Source organism: Falco peregrinus, chromosome 12 (assembly GCF_023634155.1).
Source record: "Falco peregrinus isolate bFalPer1 chromosome 12, bFalPer1.pri, whole genome shotgun sequence".
NCBI lineage: Eukaryota > Metazoa > Chordata > Aves > Falconiformes > Falconidae > Falco > Falco peregrinus.
The window spans coordinates 5,943,261-5,969,335 of record NC_073732.1 but is presented as its reverse complement, the minus strand read 5'-3'; the positions used below and the strand labels follow the sequence as shown (position 1 = coordinate 5,969,335).

The 26,075-nt window shown below is 40.4% G+C and overlaps 1 protein-coding gene across 2 annotated transcripts in view; it reads left to right on the top strand.

Moving 5' to 3' along the window:
- LOC101917148 (glypican-5-like) overlaps positions 1-26,075 on the top strand; it is a 390,469-nt gene that overhangs the window by 111,187 nt on the left and 253,207 nt on the right. The window contains exons 4-6 of one of the 2 annotated variants that reach the window (XM_055817484.1): positions 18,525-18,655; positions 23,494-23,553; positions 25,465-25,590. In XM_055817484.1, the coding sequence (XP_055673459.1) occupies positions 18,525-18,655; positions 23,494-23,553; positions 25,465-25,590 (317 nt within the window). The remainder of the gene's footprint in view (positions 1-18,524; positions 18,656-23,493; positions 23,554-25,464; positions 25,591-26,075) is intronic. The other variant, XM_055817485.1, reaches the window with a different exon arrangement.

Genomic DNA, 26,075 nt, shown 5'->3' with positions numbered 1-26,075 from the left:
TCCGTATGTAGGAGTTATTTGTTTCAATACCCATTTTCACGTTAGTGACAGAACTTTTTGAATTCTCCATTTTGAAGCGATAATAATACAGGGGAAATTTTAATGTTAAAGTGGACTTCTAAGGAAGAGCAGAAAAACTCAAGGCTGATACAGCCTGGATTACGTGCGTGCTTCTTATTGCTAGTGCATCCTTTCATTTTGTGGTTTTTGTTTTGAAAACTGGTTGTTCTCCAGCTTCTTCCTGTCACCCCTCCCTTACCCCTAGTTTATTTCGCCTCTATTTGAAAGGTTAATTTTAAACAGTGCCCCCCCCCCCCCCCCCCCCGCCCCCTTTGCCTTGGGTTGTTTAAAAAGTGACATTTGGAGAATGTTTCTTAAATGATGCAAGTTTCACTTCTTTTCATACAGAATCATTATGGCACATTCCAAAGACTGCTGCTCGTGTTGAAAACTTGCTTACTGCAGGGATTGGTGCTATGGGATTCAAGAGCTGGAGAGAACATCTTCCATTCATGCAAGTCAAAATGTCAACAGCCACATGGGTGTAAATAAAAAAGGCCATTTGTGAAAACTGGTAATTGATTGCTATTCTAAATTTTGAGCTGTCATGTTTTCTGACAGTATTCCAGCTCTATTTTCAAACTAAAAAAAAATAAAGTATCCTTACAGATAGTACTGCAAGCTCAATCTGATTCTTCAAAATTAACTTACTACACTATTTACTTTTCAAATTAATTTCAACTAAAATTTAATTCTGGAATTGCATCCAGAAGAAGAAGAGTTAGGTGAGTAACAGGCATAGCCCAACAGTCTCTTTGAAATTACAGATATATAATGGGCAGGGAAATATTATGTCCTATAAACCAGAAACGTACAGAAAACACGTGCCTTCAGGAGGTTTGAGACCTCTGACTCTGAGTACTTGCCATCTGGAAAAAAAGGTCCCTGGATTCAGGAATGAGGCAGAGACGTCCTACCAGAGAAACTGGGTCTCGTTGGAATGGTGTCCTCTGGGGGCTTGCGGATTGACAGGATTGGGGTGTAATTTCACACAGGTATTCAGTGTTGTTCTTCGTGCCAGTATTTAATGCAAAATACTTAATCTCTGCAGCAGATCAATATTCTAATGATAGAGGAATAGGGCTGGCAGGTGGACTTCTTCTGCATGTAACCCATCCCCTGCCTGAGGAAAGAATAATTATCTTTAAGCCATTCTTAACAAATGTTCTTCAAAGTTTTCTTAAAGACCTCTAATGAGAGAAATTCTGTAATGTCCCCAGACAGTCTTCTCAAGTTTCTCTGTTATTATTGTAAGAAATTTTCTCTCAATTTCTAACTTGGATCTCCCTTGCAACTTGTTACTACTTGTAAGGATCTCCCTTGTAAGGGTTTAGAGAATAGATTATTCTTGTATCTGGCACATTTATACATATATTCAGATTCTGATGGTATCTCCTTTTCTTCATGCTGACTACTGCCGCTTTCTAGAGCCTTTATTTGTTAAATTCTTTGGATTTCTGGCCTTTTTCATTGCTTTCTTTTAGACTCTTTTCAGCTGTACACTTGTTATCTCAAATAGCCTGATACTTGCAGAGCTGGACCTTGTGGCAGGCACCTTGAGGCCACTGGGTCCCTTCCACTAGTCGGGGTGTCTAGAGGGAAGAAGTGAAATGAATGCATCATGGGTCAGGAAAGAGTAAACCTGAAACTCTGGAGTTCTGCCAATCCCAACTCATCCTCTCGTAGCCAGGTTAGGTGAAGACACTGGGATTTGGAGACAGCTGTCGGAACTGGAGTATTGGCTCTTGAGGATTATGAGCAAATAAAGCCTCATTTCTTCTTTTGTCCTGTATCAAGTGCCGTGCCTGTCATGGACAGCTTTATGCATAACTTGGTTATATGAAACCCTTGAGAATGATGCCTTGCAGAAAAGAGTGAAAGCTTATCTTTGTGTCTTCGTGCTGGGAGGTGTCATCGATAGTGCAGCATGTGGGCTGGGTTGGGGTTTGGTTTGGTGCTTTTCCAGAAAGCATAAAACTATTGCATGGAACTATTTTTTTTTTTTTTTCTCTGTCTACATTTCAGATTTATGGGTAGCTTTTTAAAAAAAATTTATCTTCTGGTGTTTAGAGTTAATATTGCCTTATTTTGGCAATGGTTATGGGCCTTTAGTTTTTAGGCTAATGAAAACATCTGTCTCTTTAAAGAGTTTTCTGAGATATGCAGATGCTACAAGGAGATTAAAACAAAGTGAGAAACAATTTCACAGGAGTGAATATTCTAGGACTTTTTATAGGACCTAGGATATTCCTTAAAGACCTCTAGGTTTTAAAGCCAAGTGAAAAAGGGACAAACAACTGTTTCTAGACATGCACTGTGAAATGAATTGCTTATGTTTTTGCTGTCATCCTACCAAGTACAAAGGGAACTATGCATATACATGGTTTATGGTTTTTTTGATACCTACAAAAACATTGCAAGTATCAAAGCTTTTTCATTTCAAAGTGCTGCAGAATGCCCTATGTTTTGTATCCCTCTTTAATTTCCACAGAATCTTGTAGAATTGAGAATAGGAGGTCAGATTCCCGAGTAAATGCTATTTCAAAGTTTATTTGATTAGGGCATTTCCACTGTGACATGGGTATCTTTTGTTTGGTAATTCAATCACAAGTGGAAGTGTATTCTATACATCTTGTTAAGTTTGCCCTCTGGCTTGCCGTGATGGGATAGTTTTTTTCATGTGTCAGCAACCCAAGTAATTTCTTCTCCTCTGTCTTTTTCCTGTGTTGTTCCCCTGTTTTTTAAGAAGCCTAAATGTTTTTTTTTTAATTGAATAAGTATTTTTCATATAGGACAATTCAGGTTAGGAATCTCATGTTTTCTTCTTAAAATGAACTCTTTGGAAAATTAATTAGCAATCTGTCTTTTTTTCCCATGTGATCAGGCTTTGAGGGTTGCCAGCAGAGCAATGGGATGAACGTCGTGTACCTAAATGATGACTGCATCTCTGTTAGGCCCCGTTGCACATAGAACTGCAGCTACAACAGTGAATAAATTTATTTGGTGGTGTAATCCTTTAGTGATGGAAATAGCAGTGGTTCTGAGTTGTTAGACAAACATCTGTAAAATTAGATTGGCTTAGCTGAATGCCAGCAGTAGCTACTGTACTTTGCTTCATACTGGAGCTGAGTATACAGAATGCCAGTGAAGTTTTAGAATCTAAAAGAAAATAGCCAAAAGCAGCACATGTTCAGATGAAGAATTTGGTCATGCATGTTTTTCAGCAGCTGTTTTTATTTTAGGTTTAATTTAAAATACATTCAGCTTAATTCTGTGTTCAGAATCATCAAAGCCTACCAGAAATCCTCAGATTTTGTTTCACAGAGATCATTATCAAGTTCTGAGCAATTGTATGTTTATTACTTTCATATTTTGCATTTCTGGGGTTTCGTATACTACCCAAGGGCATGGTCTTAACTCAAAGAATAACAGGAATCAGCATGCTTTTCATTTACCCGTTTTCATTATTACAGACATACTATATTAAGACCTGTTTTAGAAACAAGCCAGTTTTACTTTTTAACCTCCCATGTGTTTTATTAGGTTGCTGAGGTTTTAAATTTTTTTTTTAAATAGTTATGAAAAGAAGGGATTTTGGTCCCAATTCCCATTCATGCTATGGCCTTTCTAGAAAGTTTTGTTGTACTAAAGTTATATATATATATAGTGCTCTTTTCAGTGGTTGATCAAAGCAGCAGAAAGGCCACAGTACGAATGAGAGAAGCCCTTTTGTGTCTGTATTTTTTCCTGGGAGATTGGTGTCCCCTGCGGACTGCTCTCCTCTTCTTGCGCTTTCCTTCAGCAAGCACTTAAAAGCCCCACTGTTTCTCATCTAGTATTTTATGTCATAGTGTAGTTCAGAGTAGCAATGCCTATATAGACAACTTTAGGTAAAGACAGTAAAAAATTTATGCTACATAGCACTGCCCTCCCATCCCAGATTATATTTCTTACATTACGGAGAATCTACTCAAGGCATCTAGGATTTAGGCTTCAGGATTCATTTAAACATCTAGAATGCAGGAAAAAAGTTTTCTCTCCCTGATAATTCAGTCCTCTTTCTCTGTCCAATTATAGTAATGCCTTTTGTCATGTCATTTCTTATTTATTAGAAAAAAATTGGACATTTAACTCCTTTTGCTTAGGTAAACAAATAGTCTGCTATTATCACATACTGCTTGCTGATGCTGATTTGATAAGCTGTGGCTGAAGGACTTTGGGTCAGCTTGGTTGCTATAGTCTAGGTTTTATTACGTTTATCCTGTACGCATACTGAATGATGAAAATTATAATCTTTGCAGTCCACTCAGGATGCTTTCAACGTACTTTTAATACCCAGTTCCAATTAGCTCAAAACCAGGCTGAACTGGGCCTGAAGCAGGCTCATGAGCTGATATCAATGAAGCTATTGGTGTTAAGTGTGAAATTCCATGCATGTTTTGGAGTAGAAAGAAACTGTGCAGAAGGCAATAAGGAAATAAATGTTGGATTTTAAGAAATGGGAAATAATTTTTTTGCAATTAATATTTTACTCGCTATTATTTGTTGCTGAGAGAAGCTACTTGCCTGTATCTAGTTCTGTTGCCTTGTGAGAGTCTGGAATTAAAGATGAAAACGTGACTACAGTACATTTTTTGTGTGGTAATGAAATGATCTCAGGTACATATATATTACCTAGCTTGGGTTTGTTTTCTGCTACCAGATGATGATGCTTATCATCATTGGTCTGCCAAGCTTTTGCTTCAAGAACGTGTTCCTAAACCAGACCATAGGTTCTAGCCCAGTAGGTCCTGAAATTTCATGAGCCTTTGACTGATTTATTGGCTAAATTTGGAGAAGGTACCTCAGAATCTGCAAGATCAAAACCTTGCTGAATGCTTTTTGGGTCAATATGACCGTGATCCTACTTAAATAAGGAGGCCAAAGGAAGAAAGCTGAGCTGTGGGCACCAAGATATGAGGATGAAATAACCGCACTCTCCTGTTTTGCCTCAAGCGTTTGCAAGGGACTGTTTAGTTGGATATGCCACTGAAGATGCTGTGAAGAAAAAGCAAGTTATGGTTCTGAAAACCGTCAGTTTGCAGGCAAGTTACTTAATAAATTGAAATGGCTGTTACAGCTGTGTGAGCTGAGCACTGCTGTGGGAGGCTGTGTGCAAGGGACACGGTCCGTTGGGGCATGAACACAGATGGGCGCTCGTGGCAGGGCGAGCGGTGGTGGGACAGGGCTGCTGCTCAGAGGTCTCTCGGTGGAGCGTCCTGGCAGGAGGAGCAGGTCTTTCTGCAGCACAGTACCTGAGGTACCTGTTGACGCTGCAGGCACAGGGCGGTGCGGGCAGGGGCAGCAGCATGCTGTGTATGCACGAGATGAGGGTGCTGTGCTGTGGGCACGTGAGGGCAGGGAGCGGGTCCCATGCTTGGGGGGTGTGACCTGGCAGGTCTGCCCTCGCCGCAGACATGAGCCTGGTGCTGCCTGACGAAGAGTGCCACTTCACTGGCCCAGGCTGTGGAGCAGGGAGTAGAGGGTTGGGATTCAAGCTAGGCAACCTAAACAGTAAATTACTTTTCCCTTTTCCATTGTTTTACATCGTTGTGGGCCTGCTTTTTGAGGTCAGTGTCCCTTGGCATCACATGCAGGGAAAGGACCAGTGGCTTAATTTAGCTTTGATTTGAGCCACTAGTGCTTACTTGTGGCTGGAGAAAAAGGGAAATTAAGTTCTTCTCTAGTGTGCTGAAGAAAGTAAAGAAATGCGTGTTATTAACAAAAAACTCAGGTACATGTTTTGATAAGCAGATGAGCTCAGACCATACAGCTTGAACCACCTGCTTCCAGTTCCTATTTTAGGCAAGTGAAATAATTATTGAACAAAACAAGTTTGTGTATTCAGGGCAGTTTAATTACAGTCTTAAACAGCAAGTTGGGTTGCATTGATGATTGCCAACTCCTGTTGCTATGCTGGGCTGCTGGGTGGTCTTGGACTTTAACTGGGTGCATCACGCCTGGATTGTCTGCACATTTGGGTCTGCAGAGGCAGCCTTGGATCCACTGGGCTGTTTGTGAGACTGGGCTCTTGTGAGATCCATAGCCCAATTCTACAAGTTTTAGGTAGGCAAGTATCTAATCATGCAGGCGCTTTGCCAGAGCTTTTGAACTCAGTGTGATTTAATTGTCAGGGAACTAAATTGGTTGTCAGGAGTTGGTCAGTTCCAAGCCTGTCCTATGTGTTTTGCTCAGATTTGTTAATCTCTCAGCCTTAGCCTCCTTGTTTGAAAAATTAGAGTTGCTGCCAACTGTGAGATGAGGGCTGTAAGATGGGAAAGTTGCAAAATACCACTCAAGACTGTAGCTAGAAGCGAACAGAATACTTTGCAGAAGCGTAGTAGTGTACCAGGCTCGTAATTGTCCTATGAACGCTACGCTATCAGTTTGCAAATAGGTAGGCAAGTTTGGACAGGGGAGCTTTTACTGTGCTTTTGATAATGTGTTTTGTTTCATTTTGGTGGTTTTTAGTTGTTGTTCACGAGCTATCTGAATTTACCTGAGTTATTTTCCCTATGATGTGTTTTCGAAAGTCATAATGTTAGATTTTCACTACCCTCCAGCTCGAAAACATCCCATCCGATTTCCTTCATATGTTATGGGGCTATTTCTCTGAGATTTTACACAAAGTCTGTGAAATTTCAAACAAAAAGAAAGGCTATTTTTTTGTTTGCTCTTGTTGTGGTACTTATCAGAAATAGGTCAGACAAGTGCATGAACATACCTCAAATTTCAGTGTGCCATCAGTGAGGAAACAGTTTCTAGACTAAGAAATAATAGCAAGGCTTCTTGGCTAGATATAAAGGTTTAAAGTGAATCCTTCTGTTGCTTTTGTTTTCACAAAGCATGGATCAGAAACCAAGTTTGGAATGAAAAAGGCGTGACGACTATAAATGAAGCATTACGGTCTCAGATCTGTTATAAGCATCTTTATCCCTTGTTTTCAGCTCTGTTTTCATACGTGTTCCTCTTCCCTAACACCAAACTGCCATAATGGTACCATTCCAGCACTCCAGGCATAGTCAAACTGAATTCTGCAGAGAGCAGTTTAAGGCAGTGCTTTCTGGAGGCTGTCTTTCCTTTGCTTATCAATTGGCCCTTGGCTCTTCAGTTGAAAACAGGATGCATATGCTAGTAAATAAATTGTGCTTAATGTCTTGCTGGAAAGGTCTCTGTCTGGATGAAATTCGGTGGTGCAATCTTAAAGGTCTGCTCTGCAGTTTGGACCTGAACCTGCAGATTCAGTATCTCTGTCTAGTTTCAAAGGCAGAAATGGTCAACCAGGAAAATGATGTTAATGGTTTAATAGTCCTCAGTAGATCGACATTAATCAGTCACTGCAGTAAATCCTCAAAGCATCCTTCCTTTCACCAAGTGTCCAAGGTCAGAATCTGCCTGCCGTACATGTTTAGAAACCAAAAGCCTGTTGATGCCAGTTGTCCCAATAGGTGTGACGATTCAGGCCCTCAGGAGGAGCTGGGGTTTTGCACTCTGTGCAAGGTCCCAGACCTCTTGGATTGCAAAACTCTTAATAATGTCTGCCTGAGGTCCTAAGGCAAAACCCAGCTACTTTGGTACCTGCTTTAAGCAACACATTGCTGCTGCATTAGAAGTGATTTCCTTGGGAGACAGAAGTCTTAGAATTTGCTTATGAACTTAATATACTTGTCTCAATGTGAAAAATGTCTTCTAAGTATTTTAAACAAGAGCAGTGGCTGCTGCCCCTGGTAATTTTCCTATATATACTATTGTTATAGGTCTTCTATAATTACTCAAGTTTTCAGCGTCATTTAAAATTACTTATTTGTGTTCAGACAAAAAGGGCATGAGAAAACATGTTGGTTTTGACAGCAACTGTCAGGAAACCATAATTGAAATGACGTATCTCATGAAAAAAAGAATTTAATATGTTTACCAGTCTCTTCTAATGATTATATTCCTGTTATATACAAAATGAAGGGTCATTCTGACCTTTTATTTGGAGGTCTTGACATTGTTATTAACATGTTTGTTTAGTGCATAAACTTACAGCATTATTTCAGCTAATATGATGATACAAAAGTATCATGGCCTTCTGACTTCCACATATTTTTGTTAGGTCACTTTCATAATGTCTTTCAGAAGAGAAGGTTCAGGCATTTTGCTTATCCGTCTAAATGCTTGTAGTAATGACGAACAGAAAAAAATCCCACAAAACTTTAGAAGAATTTAAAGGTTTTGCTCAAAACTGGTGTTTCCCTGCTCTTGATTACAGTTTTTCACAAATGTTTTCAGGGTGGGTATATCAGAGCTCTTAAATATATAGGATATACATGATTCTTCTTATATCACCTTAAAATCCGGATCGCATTTGCAGCGTTAGCCAGCCCTAACAGGGATGCTCTCTTCCCTGTAGACATCCTCCTGAACCTACTGGGGTCTCAGTCTGAAGTAGCAGAAGCAGTTTTTCTCAAAGAGATTTGGAGTAAATTCTTTCACTTAGGGAATGCTTCTTCCGTTTCTGAAGACCAAGAAGCTTGGTTCTTAGGATATATCTGTCTGCAGAGAAAGAGGAGATTTTGACCAGGAGCTGTCAAAACTGTGAGCCTGAGGTCCCTTCTCTTCTGCGTGGACATTCTGACTGTCCCTTCACCACCCTGGGGCTTGTCCCCAGCTCATGCCACCCTGCTTTCAAGCACTGTGCAGAGGGAAAGGGACCCACGCAGAATACACAATGATTTTGAGAAGCTTTTCAAATTATCTGAGAGCCTGTAGCATGAACAGTTATGTAGTTTATTTGCATAATTTGATATCTAATTAATACTTTACAGACATCGAATCAGTGTAAGCCATGGAGTAAGCAAAACCGAATCTTGTTTTGTTACTGTTCATTCATTGCCGCCTTTTGGATACACTGTGTAATGCTTGCGCCATAAACATTACTAAGAAACAGTTCTGTTTGATTTGTATAAAGATTGGAGACAAAACACTTCAGTTGAAAGCTGTGTTTGGAATGAATAGACCAAAAGACCTGCTAGGATAAATGTTTTGGTTTTCTGGGCTTGTGCCTAAATACCTGAGTGGTGATGCCCACCTGTGAAAACTCAAAAATGAAGCTGCATCGCATGCTCAGAGAATTCTGTAACAGATCAGGGTCAGGTTCCTAGTCATTCATTGCAAATTTTAATTTGTTCATATATGAAGATGAGTGTTTGCAGTCAACTTGGCTGGTTAGTCAGAATCACTCCTGCAATTCCGTTGTTGCTATGATCGCCCTAACTATGTATAGAGGAACACGAAGCTACAGCTGGGTCAGGCTAATGGTCTCTTCTACCCAGTCATCTTTGGCAATACCAAGAGGAGATGCTGTTTTCGGAGAAATGCTCCCTCGTTCAGTAGCTTGCCCTTTGTGTTGATTCATTATATCACTGGTCCATGTTGTGAATTCTGCTGCCGGCAGCAGAAACTCTCTAAAAGCAGCAGGGCTGTGTTGGGGTGGTGGTCAAAACAGCTGCAGTTAGTGAAAAAGGTCCCGATCTTATCTCAGAGAGCTCTTGGGCATCATCAAGGAGTAAGGTACAGATCAACATTGCTAAAGTTACCGTGAGGGAAAAATGGCTTATTTATAGCTGTGGCTGTCTTGTAATCTGACATAGAGCAAATGGAAGAGTGATGCGCTCGTTTTTTGACTAAAAATATCTAGGAGGTATCCAAGTCTAAGGAAAGATTTTTTTTCCAGAATTGCCTGTGCCAGCTGGTGACCTGCCTGGATGATGGGTACGAGCCCTTCTGCTTGTCAGTCCCTTGCTGCTGGAGGCTGCCAGCCCTCACCGCAGTCAGTGGTGGTGCTCTCTAACCAGCTCAGCTCAACGCTGACGTTTGGCTGCTGTGACTGCAGAGGGCCAAGGAGCATCACCACTGGGTCCTGCCAGCAGAGGTGGGGTGGTGCCAGCCTTGCTGCACCAGCTGGGGCCAGCTGGTGATGGTACCAAGGTGGTGGTACCGCCTTGGCACTGGGAGCCACTCTGTGCTGGGGACTTGTGTCTGCAGCGATAACTGCAGCAGCTTGGTGCTTAGTCTGGAGAACTCTTGGGAAGTAGGGAAAGCCCTGAAAGGATAATTGTGTTTTTTCCTTTATATATATTTGTGTGTGTGTGTGTTTTTGTAAGGTGTATGACCTTTCTCCGCCACTTTTTATACTTGATTATTGACCCTTTGAAGAGCAAACTACGAAGGGTTTTCCTTCGTTACATTTTAGGCTTGCAGTGATAAAAGAAGTTCCAGTAATATTTTAATAATGACTTTCACGCAAGAATAAATAATAAACGCATAATGTGCGGTACCATTTGGATATACTGTTAATTAATTTGAAATGTGGTAAAAGGGAAATTTGAATAAAATATTTTAATTTATTTTTTTCTTATCTTTAAAATTACCCAATTTTTCTGAGAGCTCTTAAAGTGACTCACTTGGATTGATTCCCAATGGAATTTTCCTTCCATACTTGATTATTGTAATTAATTATAAAATTGAGCTTAACCTTTCTAGGTTGTCAATATCTAAGGACAAATGTCACAACTAACAAAGGCCAGGAAAAGATTAGTCCTGGATCTTGGGGGTGTTGTGGGGGAGGAGGGAGGCTGTCGTTACCTCTCAGGTGCTGTGAGTATTTTGGTTTGGATTTATAAATTATTACTGCTTCTCTTCTCAGCTGGGTAAATACATATATGATTTGAACAAGAATGTTTTAAAAAATCCTAACAAAATAGACCAAGTTATTGATTTATGTGTGCTTAAAGGATATTACACGTGGAGCTTAACTGCGGATAGTTCAATATCCTGACCAGTGTATGCAATTTTAAAAGCCAGTGAGAGCATAAAAGAATATAATTGTAATTTATGGTAAAAATTTGTTAGATATAAGCTATATAGAATTCTTGAAATGTTTGATAGTGTGACATATTTCTTTATTTTATACTTTTCCAGAAATCCTCAACCTACTATCCCTATGAACAAAGACTGTATGCATGCATGCAGGTGCAGGCTTTGTGGCATGCCCAGTCTCTTGGCTCAGTACAGATTATCTAACTTCTCTATCTTAACGTTGTTCCAGAATAAGGCCCCAAATTCTTGTTATTTGTCCTTTGCATTTTTAATCTGGGAGAAGGCCTTGCAGGATTTGATCCCTTTGAGTAGCTGCTGCAGATTTTGACCATTGTGTGTGCCCAGTGTCGATGCCTGGAAGGATGTCTCTTCTGCTGCACACAGAGCCTACAAAAGACAGCGATGTCGATTCACACAACCACAAAACCTTCTAATATCACTTATTTCTCTCTTTTCAGGAGCCAGTTTCAGGGCTGTTTGCAGAATACTACTGCTACTCCCCTTTTGCTGAACACTTACCTTAATATATATCTAGTAATCTGGAAATGTGAGCTTAGTTCAAAAGATGAATTGTGGAGCAGGTGAACAAAATCTTTAAGCAACACTTATTTATAAGGGCGTCCAGGAGTATGTCTTGGCCTTGTAATACCTCAGGTTGGACCCATGGGAAAATGTAAGGGGAAGTTGATTGCAGCCATGTAAGTTATTCTCCTCTAAATTCAATACGCTTGAAACCTGCACCTGAAGCTTGGGTGAGTTGGCATCCTATAAAATATTGGAAGTTCCTATGACTAATTAATTCTGCTTCTCCCCATACCTCCCTATTTATATGTATACCTGTAAAATGGCAATGCATTTCTGAGTTTGGAATGGGAAGCATGGGACAGCATACATGTTACTGGTCCAGCTCCCAGCTGGTTGAACCTACCATACAGTTGGGGAGGTCGTCTGAGATCTTTTTGGCTACTGCTCATTAAGGAAGTGGCAGTAACCAGGTGTTGCCTTAAGGAAGACATTACAGTGTGTGAACTGTCGAAAGGGTACATGTTCTCCCGTCGAAAGACCTAGGAATCATTTCAGGTTTGTGATTTGCTTCTCCCTGTTCTTTACTGGCACGTGGCAGCTTCATTCCTGTTCTGGGCGAATGTTGCTCTAGCAGCTCTGCTACGTGGCTGAAGTATAACTGGTCTCTGGGTTTTTCAGCCATTCCTTGACCTTGAAATGGATGCCTAAAGTTTATAGTCTACATTTCTAGCCAGGGAATTTATTAGAGCTTTCTGGAGTTACTGATTTGAAGTTGACTCTAAATAATTCTTAAACATTTTTTTCCCTTTTTGTATGGGGGATATAGTCCCCAGAGAAAAAGCGTGAGGGTCTTAAACTATAACTTGTTGTCAAACAACTCTGCAAGCTGATGTTGAGGATTTTTATAGTTATGGTTTCCAAATCTTTCTGAGACAGGAGGCACTTTCTGTGTTGACACTGTGACAGTCTGTCTTTTGCAGTTAGGGAGAAGCAAGAAGATCCTCCCAGTTTGGTTGTTCAGGTGCCTCATCCCTGGGCATTTGTACAGGAGGCAGGATTTCCCTGGCTTTGGGTGCAGAGCAGTAGCTCACCAGAGCGGGTAAGCGCATTGAAATAGATGGGGTTAAGTTGGGGAACTGAAAATTGTTTCAGCATCAATTAATCCATGTCAGTTATGTTAAAGAGTGCTCCATTACTTCTGCATTCTTGCTAAGACTACTTTCCTGTTGATTTTTTTTTTTTTTTGTTTTGTTTGAGGAAGATTGTGAGACATAAGAGTAACAGGAGCCCAGATGTTACATAAAAATTATCAGGACAATCTGTATCTTAATCTCTTTGTACTTGTCCATGTTTTTCAGGATATGCCTATAGCATCTCCTTGTTTCCTCCGAATGTGAGCTCTTTCTTTTACAGGACTGTTGTTTATTTCTGGCACATTTGTATCTTGATTCCAAAACTGAACCTAGAAATATTGCTGTAATTGAAATTACTTGATTAAAGACAGGTGTTTCCAGAGGCAGCGGAGAACACACAGAGCCTCATTTTTTATGGATTTAAATTCCATGGCTGAATTATTTGATGTCTAAGTAAGTGTCAACTCTGACAGAAGGTTTTTCTGCCCCTGAGGAATTCATGCTACTGCTCTCCTTGGAGGAATCTCAAGTACCTAAAAATGGTCAACTTCTCTAACTGCCAGTTTTCAGAAATCTTTAGAAAATTAATCTACATTAAACAATCCGATAGGTTCAGGATGAGAGAGAGGAGAATGCTCCCCTCCTGAGTAAAATACAACATATTCCTGTAGGAAAATGAATTAGTAATCCCATAGTTTGTTTATGTATTGCTGAACTTTGCTACCAGCAGAACACTGCATTTATAATAGGTAACATATTCTGTAAGAGAGAGAATATTTAAAAGAAGGCAAGATCAAAGGTCTTATCATAATGATCTTCCTTACTCTCTCTTCATTGCCTCTCTATGGAGTGCAAGATTTTGTTTGCTAAGCTATAAGCAGTGGCAAGGTGCAATAAGCCCCAGCTTACGTTTTATCAAATGTGCTCCCACTCATCTTTTGAGCATTGGAAATGGGCATTTTGCAACAAAACTATAGTAATAGGTGACAGCCACTCCAAAGGAGAGGATTCTGTATTTACGTAATAAACTTTGGGCGATTGCTTGGTCAACAAAAAACGACAAAATATCTGTTGGTGTCTTATGCCGTTGGTAATCAGGGGATAAGGGTATGTCTGACCCAAAGGAAATGATGTTTTGTGGTGAACGTGCAAGTCTGGAAATGCAAACCTGATTCCCCCACAGCCCAGTGTTTCTTGCTTCCCTCACTTCCAGCGCGGTGGCTGGAACCAGCAAGCTGCAGCTGTGATTTGAGTGCATTGTGTGATTGCGCCTGCGCCGTGGGATGCGGCGGTGCTGACACCTGCGCAGCCTGCGGGAATCGGGGTGCAGGGGGGTGACCTGCCAGAGCCGCTTACCCAGATGCTGGTTTTTCAGAGCTGAGTTGGGTTACAGGTCGGGGTGGGTGGGAAGCTGCTGGGAAACGTGTCAGCGTTTTCATGATAACTCAAAGCCCAATCACTTGGAAAATCTTGTATTTTAAAATACTGAGCTTCCTGTTACAAAATCAAAGAAAATTACTGCTCTGAACTAGTGAAAATGTCCCCTGCTTTAGAGAGATAAGAGTCTCTTGGTATCCAGAAGGGCGTGACATTTTCCCCTTGTTTGATTATATTAGGTGTATTAAATATGACCTCAATGTTTAAGGTTGCTCAAGCTGCAGGAGTTCAAAAGATTTTGGATGAGACTTTTTTGATTTATTTTGCTAAGCCTCTGCAATAATTGTAAATGGTCATTTTTTTTATAAGAGCAAATAGTAAGAGGTCAAATAATCCACATATATATATATATGACTTTGTATTTCATTACAAAGGAAAGTACACAGGAGAAGAAATGTAGCTATGGTTGTAAGAAGGATAGATATTTAAGAAGAATCATTGCTGTATAAGTAAAAAACTTGCAATCCAGAGAAAATTGTGTAGAAATCTGAAACATTATTGATAATTAAGAAAATAATTGAGGTATGAAAAATACTAGTTTTCAGCTATAGGTTTTCACTGCTAGAAGGCAGACTTGATTAAATATCATCAAAGAGACAAGAGGAATGACCTTAGTGTTGTCATAGTTAATCAGGGATAATTTTCTATCGGTTTGTAGTTTAAGATTGGCAGGCTTATTTTTAGATTTAAAAAAAAAAATCACAGAAATAAATAACCCTAGTTGTTCTTTACATTGATTTCTGATTATTGTGAGTACTTCAAATCTAATTTGGGAAAGAACAATGGATTTTCTGTAATTTTTATTAAATTTTATTACACGTATTGCCAGTTCTTTGCAGCTAATGTTTTGTGGTTCTCTTGCCTTTCACAGTATTTTAATTTTTTTCTTATTGTGTCAAATTAGAGTGTTCAGTGTCAGTTTAGGAAAGTTAGCTTCTGTTTAAATAAATAAAAAGTCACCTAGTTTACACTGTCAGTTGAAGAGATAACTTGGAAGCAGTAAGTTGAACCCACAAGGAAATAAATCTTTAAAATCCCAGTCACCATTTTTAGTGGTGCTGTTTTTTCCTTCGGGTGGTGAGGTTTGGTTCATCAGCTCCAAGTTAAACTGACAGGGCAGTTCTCAGGTACCCTTAGATGGGATGGAAACCCTCCATGTTCCTTATTCCTTACTGTTGTTAACAGACAGGTAATTTGTAGCAGGAGGTTCCAGATGCTGCAGGTCCAGAAAACACGTTCTTTTTTTTATGCCATGCATTTAATTTACACAACTTTAACTCATTCTTTGTAAATGGCCTAGTTTGGATGTTTAAGATGGTTTTCTTTACATGACTGTTCTCATTCTTGCCATCAATTTTGTGACGGCCAAACCTAGCTGGTAAAATTCAGCCTTTTTCTTATTTTATTTTGAAGAAAAATACCCATTTCAGTAAGATGTGAAAATTAGTCCACATGGGAAAAAAAAAAAGATAAAAAAAATAAAAATCAGGTTTCTGTTTAATTCATCCAAAATCTGAAATAAACGTGCCAAACAGGGATAACTCAAGGTCGATGGGTGACAGTCTCTTGGGAATGAGTTTGGTCTTTGCATCCAGAGGTGTAGGGTACACCCACATTCACTGACATAAGTTTTCCAACCACCTGTACACACCACGGGAGCAGCGGTGGGCTGAAATCCTGCATCCTTGCTGCCCCGAAGAGGCTGGGAATGAAGAAGATGATCCATGCTAACTTTGAAGAAACTTCATGCTGGAAGGAGTGGGAAGCAAGGAGGGCTGCTGGGCTGCCAGCCTGGTCCTGCTGGGGCGGCCGGGCTCCTGCAGCCGAGGTGGGACCAGCCTGGAGCTGGGTCTGGGCCAGGGCACTGCCTGTGTGCAGGGCAAGCTGGGGTCTGCCATGGGCAGAAATCACTTGGTGCCTTTGCACCAGTTTCCCATCACTTTTTGTTCCTTTAAGTGTCAGGTGCTGTTTGACAGGGACTTGCCTCATGATCTTTTTTTTTTTTTCTTCCCGGTAAAACTCAGTCTGGATCTTCAGCTGAGACATGTAAGAGCTACTGATATTACAAATACTGTGTCATTATTTTATCTTCCATCTTCACCTCAGACTAAATTGTTTGTTCTGTAGTTCAAGTTATGGAGCATTGCTAGTGTTTCTTAGGATATTAATGAGAAGAAAGGCACTAAAAAGCCTACAAGACAGAAAAGTGTGAATGTGATTTAGCCTTTCATTTAACGAATTACTTCGTTTTCAATGGAGTAAACTGGTTAAAATTTTCCACTGAGAAATATTGTTTCCTTAAAATACTGTGGCTTTGTTTAATATGCAGCAAACTGTTATTACTGGGTAAAAAGAAAACCCCAAAGTTAAGGTTTGGCATAGAAAATATTGAAACTTCTGCAACTGAAAGAGTCATTTTATTTCTATGGTATCAAAAATATAAATCAAAACAAAGTGAGTATTTTCATTTGGATGCTTAAATTATCGATTCGCTACAAAAATGATGATTTTAAATCTCTTTGAAACTTCTCACAGGAAAACAAAACAACTTGGTTTTCATTGCTTATGTATGCAAGAACCACATTGCTTTCCCAAACCTCCCTGGTATTAGTTGGTTAAAACTGTCTTAAATCCATAGTGACTAGACTTGAGGTGTATGTAATTTGACGACGTGAACTTTAGTGACATGATGTAATCTAAGATGGATTTTGCAGAAATCTATGCTGGGAATTTGGGTCTGCGTGCTGTAGGAGACCTGGGAAACACGGGGCACAGGAGAGCAAGCATCATGTGCAGGAATGTGGTCCAGCTGTGTTAAACCCTCTGTCCAGATCCAAAAGGCTCCAATAGCATTTCTGGTTTATGTTTTCATCTGCATAGAGAGTTTTGCTGTTGTGGTGGAGTATTTTTGGTTGTGTGGGGTTTTTTTTCTTCTTAGAAGTTTAGAAGGGACTGAAATAGACTATTTTATTTCAAAAAGTTCTTTTAAAACAATGCTGTGCTAGTCCCTGGTGAGACCAAAACGATATACACAGCGCGTGGTGTTGACTGAGGCAGCTAGCTCTCGCTCTGACTGCCAGAGATATGTCAGGATGGATCCAGTATGTTCTCATTCATTTGCTACAGCTTTAGGTTCCTCACAGCACGTTATACTGGACCAGGCTGTAACTCATACAACTAAAGTTGATGTTAAGTGTCCTGCCTGTACAGCTGCCAACTTTTCATATTCAATTGCCCTATTTTTTTCACGGGAAAATGTCTTAGCTTTACATGGCAGTGGCTTTCCTGGAGGAAACGGGCAAAGGTAAAGAAAATTGTGCTGTACTTCCACGATCGTATACATCATAGTGGTGCAAAGGGGCAGAGAAAACGATTTGACGTCTTCTGTGGTCTGAAATATTCTGCAGATAGGCAGTTGTGACTCAGTAAGGGTTTTAAAGATGCAGTAAAATGCACAGAGCAGCAAGAATCGATCTCACCCTGGTTATAATGGAAAACTGAAGAAGGGATATCAAAATCGGTGCTGTGTGGGATGATGGATTCTGTGTGATTAAGGTCTCTGGTAGTACCATGCCCACACTAGGATTTCTTTTTGTCTTTGCTTGAGGATTTAGGTGTAGGTGAAAACATTACAGATAACTTATTTGTGGATTAGAAAGGGAAGAAGTTGGTCTTACTATTGTCACTTAAAGCTGTTACAGCAAATAAAGGTAGCAGGATGCAGGAGCAGTGTCAGATCTACGGTGTGCAGAGGATAAGCACCAGCTTACCTCTTCGGGGTCTTGTAGCAAATCCCCTATGAGAAGCTTCCCGAAGGGCAGTAAGAGCAAATGGCTGAGCCATGTTCCAAACCTAGGATCCAAGGCACTGGTGATTCCAAGGCCTGGAACTTCTCTTTTTGTTCTGTTTTGTCCAAGAAAATATTTTTGTTGATTTGTTGAAAAGATTCAGTTGATGCTGAATTCTTTTGCTAATTTCCTTGTTTTAAGGGACCGTTGTCCAGTTAAAGGCTGGAAGACTCAGCTGTCTTCTGATTACAAGCCCTTTCAAACCCCAAATAGACTGCTTTTTATATACAGGGCAGATGTTCCACCAAAATCTATGTACCTTCACACTCCAGGTATGTTTCTAAAGAGATGATTTTTGATTGTGATAGATTGGTTTGGCAATGTTTCCATCAGTTGCTATTTCAGCCTGTTTCTAGGCGTGCTATAGTCCAGGTATCCAGTGACAAATCCATGACTGTTGGCTTTCAGGTAGCATTGCTCCTTGCACTGCCTTGTAATTTGGTCATTCTGATGCAGGGGACAAGTTTCCAGGTCCTGGAAAGAAGAATCCTTTCTTTCTCTCACCCAGACACCTTCTCTTGCAGTAAACACCGACCACAAGGAACAAGCAGACCTTTGGGCAATTGTAAATCAGTTTCTCCATTCAAACCCAATTTTCCTTTCCCTTCCTTTCGTACAGGTTGATAAAGTGTGTGGACAGCCCAAACGACAAGAAGGGAACCTGTCATCAGACAATATAGTGCCAGTGAAGGAGGCGACTGAAACCCAGATGTTTGTGATGGCTCACACTAGTCTGAACAATAAAAGAAGGTAACCCTAAGCAATAGCTGCTGTGAAAGAAACTCTCTGCCTCACGATTTGTGTTAATGGTTCCTTGCACCGTAGCGTCTCAGCCAGAGCCAGAGTTGTCGCCCTGCCTGTGTGCTGTCCAGCTGTTGCCACCACTGACAGTTGCACAGATGTCCCTGTGCTATTGCTTTGCACATGTCTACCAGCAAAGCTTTTTACCGACCAGACCTGATGTCGTTGCTTAGCCCCAAGGGGTTTGTTATTTCCAGAAACTTTCAGTGAAAACGATGAAAACTTTTCCTCAATAAACTCTGAGTAATTTCAGCAGTGGAGTCTAAATTACTTAAAAGACAACTGCCCTTTAGGTCCTCAAGGACTTGGGCTTATCCAGGGGCAGAGGTGGGAAGGAGAAAGGGGTGAAAAGGAAAGAGTCATTAACCTGGCACACAGTCAGTCCCTCGTTTCCCAGGGCTGGGCAGGAGTAATAAGATCCCTTGCAATCTCCTGGGTTTGTTGCATAACAGAGAGAGAGCAGAAGCATTTCTGTGTAGCCTTGTTGTGTCTGTCTTGGCTTCTGCTCTTCAGCTGCGTGCCAGCTGAGACATTAGACAGCTGAATTGCTGCCGCTGGCCCTGGCATGAGTAGCGCTGCTCCCAGATCTCCTGCTCGCTCTTTTGCTTTCCCTCGCCTAGCTCCTGGATTGGTTTTCTGTAAACTGTAAGTGGGGAGGGAAGGATGTCTTTTCAGTCCCACTCATGAGTAGATGTCAGAGCTAACTGACCATAAAATCACAGTGACTTATTTCTGGCTAACATGTTGTTCTTTGTAACACCAGTATTAATCTGGAACAACCAGCAAAGTGAGTGGAATCATGCTGGGCTTGCACCTCTATCAGAGAACAGTATCGAATCTGCTTAGGGACTCAGTGTCTATCTCTGTATGTTGGATACGTGGATGACAGACAGCAATGTTAAAATTAGCATAAAATCCATAGCCTGGATTCTGGAGTTTGAGTTGTAAAGATGAGAGTGTTATCCATTTCTATTTTAATTATAATCTAAGCTTGCATGAATGAAACAAACACTGCTTTAAAAGATAAAAGTAATAGCAGCAAGCTAAGCTATTTGAGTGATAGCGGTATTTTTATCCCTTTGTAATTTAAAACCAAAACACAACAGTTTGTTCTAGTGCTTGGAGCTAATCAATTTTTACCATGCAAATCAGAGAAAAGAGCATTAAGGAAATTAAATTAATAAATTCAGCAGTAATAATCCAAAGAAAAGTTGTAGTACAATTAATGAAGTATGCTTTTAAAAATGCAGAGCCCTAGGCCACCTTCCACATAACTCATTGACTTCACTGAGATTTACGTGCTGGCAACCAGAAAGGCAGAATTATCTGCCTATTAATGGGTAACCTCTTCAACAGCTACAAATTGGTGTCTTGAGTGGCATGACAGCAGTTCTTTCTCACCTGAGATCTGCTCCTTCCCCTTCCCAACCATCTAGAATTATTTGGATATTGACCTTTTAAAATGTAAGACCTGTAGATGGAAATGAGAATACACTGAAACTAATATGTTGTAAATTAGACAGTTTCCCAAAATTAGTCTGCACCCTGAAAATTAATGTATCAAAAACCCCCAAACTAAGGGCATCCTTACGTAATTAGCATTACTGAAATACAGTGTTGACAGGTATTGTGGAGAGCCTATGCACCAACAATGAATGATGGAGCCATGCCATAATTAGTAAGAAGTGGAAAATATTATTAAATTTTCCACAACTTCCTATAAAACACATGGCGTGAAGCTTGTACTTTGCTTCGTGGAAATGATTGTGAAACAGTAGAGTGAAATACACAGTGATTGGCTACATCGCTGTGGTGTTCATCATCTATCATCTAATCACATATGATATCAATAAAATGCAATTTTAGGTACTAAAATTTTATAATGGATGGGTGAAATCATTCCTGCAGAGGGTTGTGCAAAATGCACTTAAAGTGACAGATAACTGCTACAGGGGATCTAGATTATGAGAGAAATTATATGAATCTTTTTTGGTGCCATTCCTTCTGGCGATTTAAAAAATGAAGAGCAATATCATCAGCTGTCTGTCAGTTTAGGTATGAGGTCACATAGGAATTGGCCTGAGTGAGTCTGGTCTGTGTAGTAGGCATCCTTCCAAATGATCCTTGATTTAAGGGGAATATAGAATGTGACTCCTGCCTTTTAGAATAAGGAAAGAAAAAGAGAAGGAATGAGCCAGCACTCCCCAAGCAAACAGAAAACCTGTGGCTCGTTACCTTAATCAAAATATCCCCGAGCTCGAAGAGAAGCATCAATCTGGTTGGCACATCTGTAGGAGACACCACGATAAGGTGGCCTCTCATCTCTTCTGTGGTACCTGCCTAGAGATGCCCTTAGGAACCTAGTGCCGAACAGCCCATACCTGCGTATGTACGTTTGCTCCAAAGGTATCGCCAGGCTGCTCTTCCAAAAAGCCTGAGAACCTCTGGTTTCAGCTGCTCGGTAGAGTGAAGGCTGCTCATGCAGTTGGAAAGTGGGGCTGTAAAGATTGTGGCTCTTTGCCTTTACGGCTTCGGACTGAGGTTAACCTTTGGGAGCCTGGCGGGAGGCAGCCCTCACCCTCTGCTGCTCTGCACAGTGTGATCCTGTGTGGTTCCTGAATTCACGTAGCAACTGGGTCCCCTCTTGCAGTTGTTGAACCCTTTTCTGCTCCTCTTACTCTCATGGGTTCCTGGGAGATTTCCCATCTTTATTTCCCTCTGGATTCCATTCCTGCATATTTCTAGTTATAAAACACTAAGTGTCAGGGACAATAGTGCAAGAAGCTGAAGCTTGAATAAATGTTGCATGATCCTTTTCCTCTCTGATTAAGCTGAAAAGCACAGCTTTTTTTTCCTTTTTTTTTTTTTTTTTTTTTTTTTTTTTTTTTTTTTGCATTACACAATCATATTCAGGGATTAACCGAAACTGTCAGGATTGCTGCTGTAGTCATTTTTTTAATGTGGAGGTTACTACAATATGTAATAGAGATGACAAGAAAATTAAAACCATACGATGGTACAGGGAATGTACATAGCATGTGCAGAATCTCAATCAGTAAATTGGAATGTTATTGCTGAGTTCAGCACAAAGTACTATTCTGGGCAGGGTCCGGACTCCTAGCAAAGTTGAAAACCTGCCTTTTAGCATGTCTGCTGCATGAAATATTTCAAACCACTAAACATAGACTGGTTACAGATTTGTATATGAAAATATTTTAATAAAACTGTAACATGACATTAGGTTCCTCATTGGAGGAGACAGGCTTTGTAATGATATTTTGTTGGGATTTCTTTGTTATACTGTAAACTTAGGGTCCTTATATACATCTAAAAAAAATAAAATGATTTGAGTTTCTTTGGGAATGTTTGAAGTTGATGGCATCTATTTTATTTAAGATTAACTATCTATTATGTCAGTCATCACATGATATTATTAAAATATGAATATTTAAGTGCTAGTACAAAACACATTATTAATGCCAAATGTAAATTAACTTACTGTGGAAATGAATCCAACGTTTCTGACTGACTGGCCAAGGCAGAAGTTTCAGCAAGTCCAGATTTTTCCTGTTACAAATTCTTATTTCCTTTTTTGACTGGCTGTGTTGGAATCGCTGCTTCAGTGATGGCAGGTGACACTCACCTGATGATCAGGGCAGGTCTCTCCCGTGGCCACCCCTGCCATTAGCTCCCAGAAAGGACAAAGACAAAGCTGCCATCATCTGGGTGTCCTCAGAGCTGCTGAAGGTGATGCTTACTCTCTCCAGCAAGGGTTAACTGGACTGGCAAGTAGCATTGAACCTGTTTGCAGGCATGTGTTAATCCAGCTGTTAACATTACTTTATACATGAGAGTACAGGTGCAAGAGAGAGTAGAACGTGGTATCGAATCATGTAAGTGGAAAATTGCGTCATGATGTTAATGGTAATGATACAATGTTTATTGTATTTAAACACATATATTTAAATATATGTACATTAAATACATTTAAATACATATATTTATCACATATAGTTATACATATACATAAACATAAATATATTGCATTTAAATACATATATTTTAATAGAATGTTTGATGTTAATTAAGGGACCTCAGCATATTGGTGCCACAAAATGCATTTGCACTAAATAACTAACGGGGTTATTTCCACAGTTCTTTCTCCAATATAACCTTAGAGCTCGTCTCTCCTGTTTTGTAGAGTTGCTCTTGTTTGGTTTGTTGTTTTTTTTCCTAGTGAAATCTGACCAGAACTGAACAGCAAACAAATCTATATTTACATTATTCATTAACAGACAGAAAATTGCTCATTGTACTAGAAAATGAATGCTACTCATTTGTATCCCCCTCCCATGGTTCTCATTCTAAACTGTTTGCTATTGTTTTCTTGTATAGCTTCATATATTTACAGTTCTTCCATTTGGTATCAGTTATAGTTAATTTAAGTACCACTGAATTTATTTTCAGCTTTTTGCTCTGTGTGCTGCATTTGTAATTGTGGTCTTACTTGAAAATGATTGGGAGGAACAATCTCACTTGTGTATTTTTTTCCAATATTGCATTGACATTTTTAATTGCATCTATGCTTTGGAAAAATCTCATGACAATTTTCCTCCTTATTTGTTTTCTTATATTATCCTATGCATGTGCTTGATGACCTTTCTTTCAAATAATTTTTACTTTTCTCTTTTGTTTCTCATTTCTTTTCCTCATTTGCCTGAATTCCTGCTTCTCCCCTACTCCCCAACCTCTCCTGATTGATGCTTGTTCTCCCCGGCCTATTCCAGTTCTCTGCCTCTGAAAGCTTCAAAGAATGACAAATCAAGAAGTTTGAAAAAAATCTCTCGGTAAGAATGAAAACAAGGTGACATACTTTGTCTCTACACTTAGCTCATCTGCAGTGTCAGCTGCTGTTCCAGCTGTAATCTAGGAATCGCCATACTTTTGATTACTGCTTTTATACTGCAGGGCAATGGGAAACTGTACATTTTCTGCCTGACAGTGTTTAGTTTTATACCGATGAAAAGTAAATATTTGCCCTCATTAGGATTAGGAGTTGGACACAGATCTCTGCATTTGCTCAGATGCTACTTCAAGATGTCAGGGCCCTGCTCTGCTCAAAATGCAAAGGAGTTTAAGCCTCTTGGGGCGAGCTGAGGAAGACAAGCTTTAGACTCCTAAAGGCTGCTCTTTTCCTCCTCCAAAGAATACTCTGTTTTAGAACCCGTAAAATCTTTGGCACCTGCATCACCTTTCACAGTTGCTTAGTTGATACTCAGGCTATTCTGCCAGGTGGGTGGCCTTCTGCCTGGGCCTGGCTTTACTGTATAAATAGCCAGAGCTCATGTCCCTTAGTCGGTGGTGAAGAGGTAGAAGTGCTGATCATAACCCCCCAAAAGCCTTTTTCTTTGCTTAAAATAACAGCTTTCTTGCATTGGTAGGGTAGTGCAGTTCCTTAGGACCCTGCAATGACTTATTGATCTAGAGCAGGATTTCACCATACATGAGATAAATGGGATGGCAAAACGCTTTTGAGAAAGCGTAAAGAGACCTATGGGGGGAGATGACCACTGCCTAAACCTTACAGATACCTAGCGGTGGACTTTGATATGGTTCAAAGCACCTTGCTCCCAAGAGAATGATAAATCCTGACTGGTTCTGTGCCAAGCTCCATCCAGCTGTATCCCCAGGCACCTCTTCCTGGTGCTTCCCTGACAGCCTGCCTGGAAGAAACCCTGAAAACCAGAGCGAGCCCTTTGGCCTTCCCAGTGGGGCTGGTGGGGGGCTTCCAAGACAAGCAGAGAACTCCCTGATAGCTCTACCTCAGTTTTTGACCTTGTTCTCAATATCTCTAACCCCTTATACCGAACAGGAGCTTCCAAAGCTGTGGAGGAGGCAGGGTAATTTCTCATTCTGAAATACTCTTTAATTGTGTGCTGAATTAACACTTGTTTTGTTACAGTTTATTTTTATGGCTACCTCGGCAAGATACACTTTATAGGTATAATCAGATTATAAAAAAGGCAGCCGTTTGCCTACAAGGCATTTTTCCATACACACATGATCAGAAATGGGCTGTTTGTACTGGCCAGGAGTTCTGGTTACTCGCCAAAGCAGCGGGCACAGCCTCCTCTTAACGAGAGAGCTGCCAGACATGGGGAGGGAGAGTTTCCTTTCTAGTAAGAATGTGACATGGGTAGTGATGATGGGGAGGAGTCGGCCCCACCGCATCTCAAGGAGATGACTTTCTGTACTGTTGCTGCAGGTGTGGGGTACTTATCGCATATTGCAGGTTTTGGGATGGGATGTTGGCTTTAGGAAGCCTTTTCCACCCAGGAGGCTGTTGTCAGTGTTCTTAATTCATCTCACGCATGTGCAGGAAATGGTGAAATACTCACTTCTAGTAACAGAAAAAGCATAGTCCTTTAATGGTGATATTTTGTCATCATTTTTAACCTGTTTATAGGGAAACAGTGGCTGTAGATGTTTTTTTTCCCCCTCCAAATTTTGTGTTGGGATGTGTTAATGTAATTTTTTAAAGCTACCCTTTGTGTGCAATAATGTGTATTAACGCAGGACTAGGTAAGACTGGATGATGCGTAGAAATAGAAATACACTAGAAACAGAAATCAGTCAACTTGGGCGACTTATTTCTGTAAGGGTTCTAAACTCTTAATCATGTGGAGAGTTAAGCTGACAGGGGGCTTAAACCCTGAGTTTGCTGTTCTGTTGTTAAATGTGTTCTTCCTGCATTACAGAGAGTTCATCAATTACATGAAGCGATCCCGAACCTTTTATGCCTCTATAGCAGAAAGGCTGTGTGATGGAGACCTGGTGATGAGAGACAGCTCAACCTGCTGGAACGGAGAGGATGTTGTCGAAAGGTAAAGTTAAGAGTAAAAGTTTTCCCTAATGGTGAAAAAAGTGACTTCATATCCTTCTGATGATCCAGGAGCATTCTGAGACACTTGCCATCATGATTCCCCTTCATAGTGAACTTGATGCTTAATTGAGCCAGGGCTTTGCTAAAATAAAAGGTTGTTAATGCTGAGTTTTGCATATCTGTATTAAATATAGCGGAATACTTTCTTGAAGGGCTGCTTTGTAGAGTCCCTGTCACTTTAGACATCTCTTTGTAGAGGGCTCTTACCCTCTGAAGCTCCGTTAGCAGGAGTACCTCCACGGCTGACTGGAGGGGTCCCTTCCAGCCTGCTGTTTGTAGGCTCATTAGTGCAGAGCTCAACCTCGTGTTTAGCCACAATTAGAAAATATGTAGCTCTTCCTGCAAAAGTGTCAGAAAAATAGTGACCAGAGCATTACGTTTTTTAAAGGATTTCCCTGCCGTTTCTTTTCAGAGTTTCTGACATAA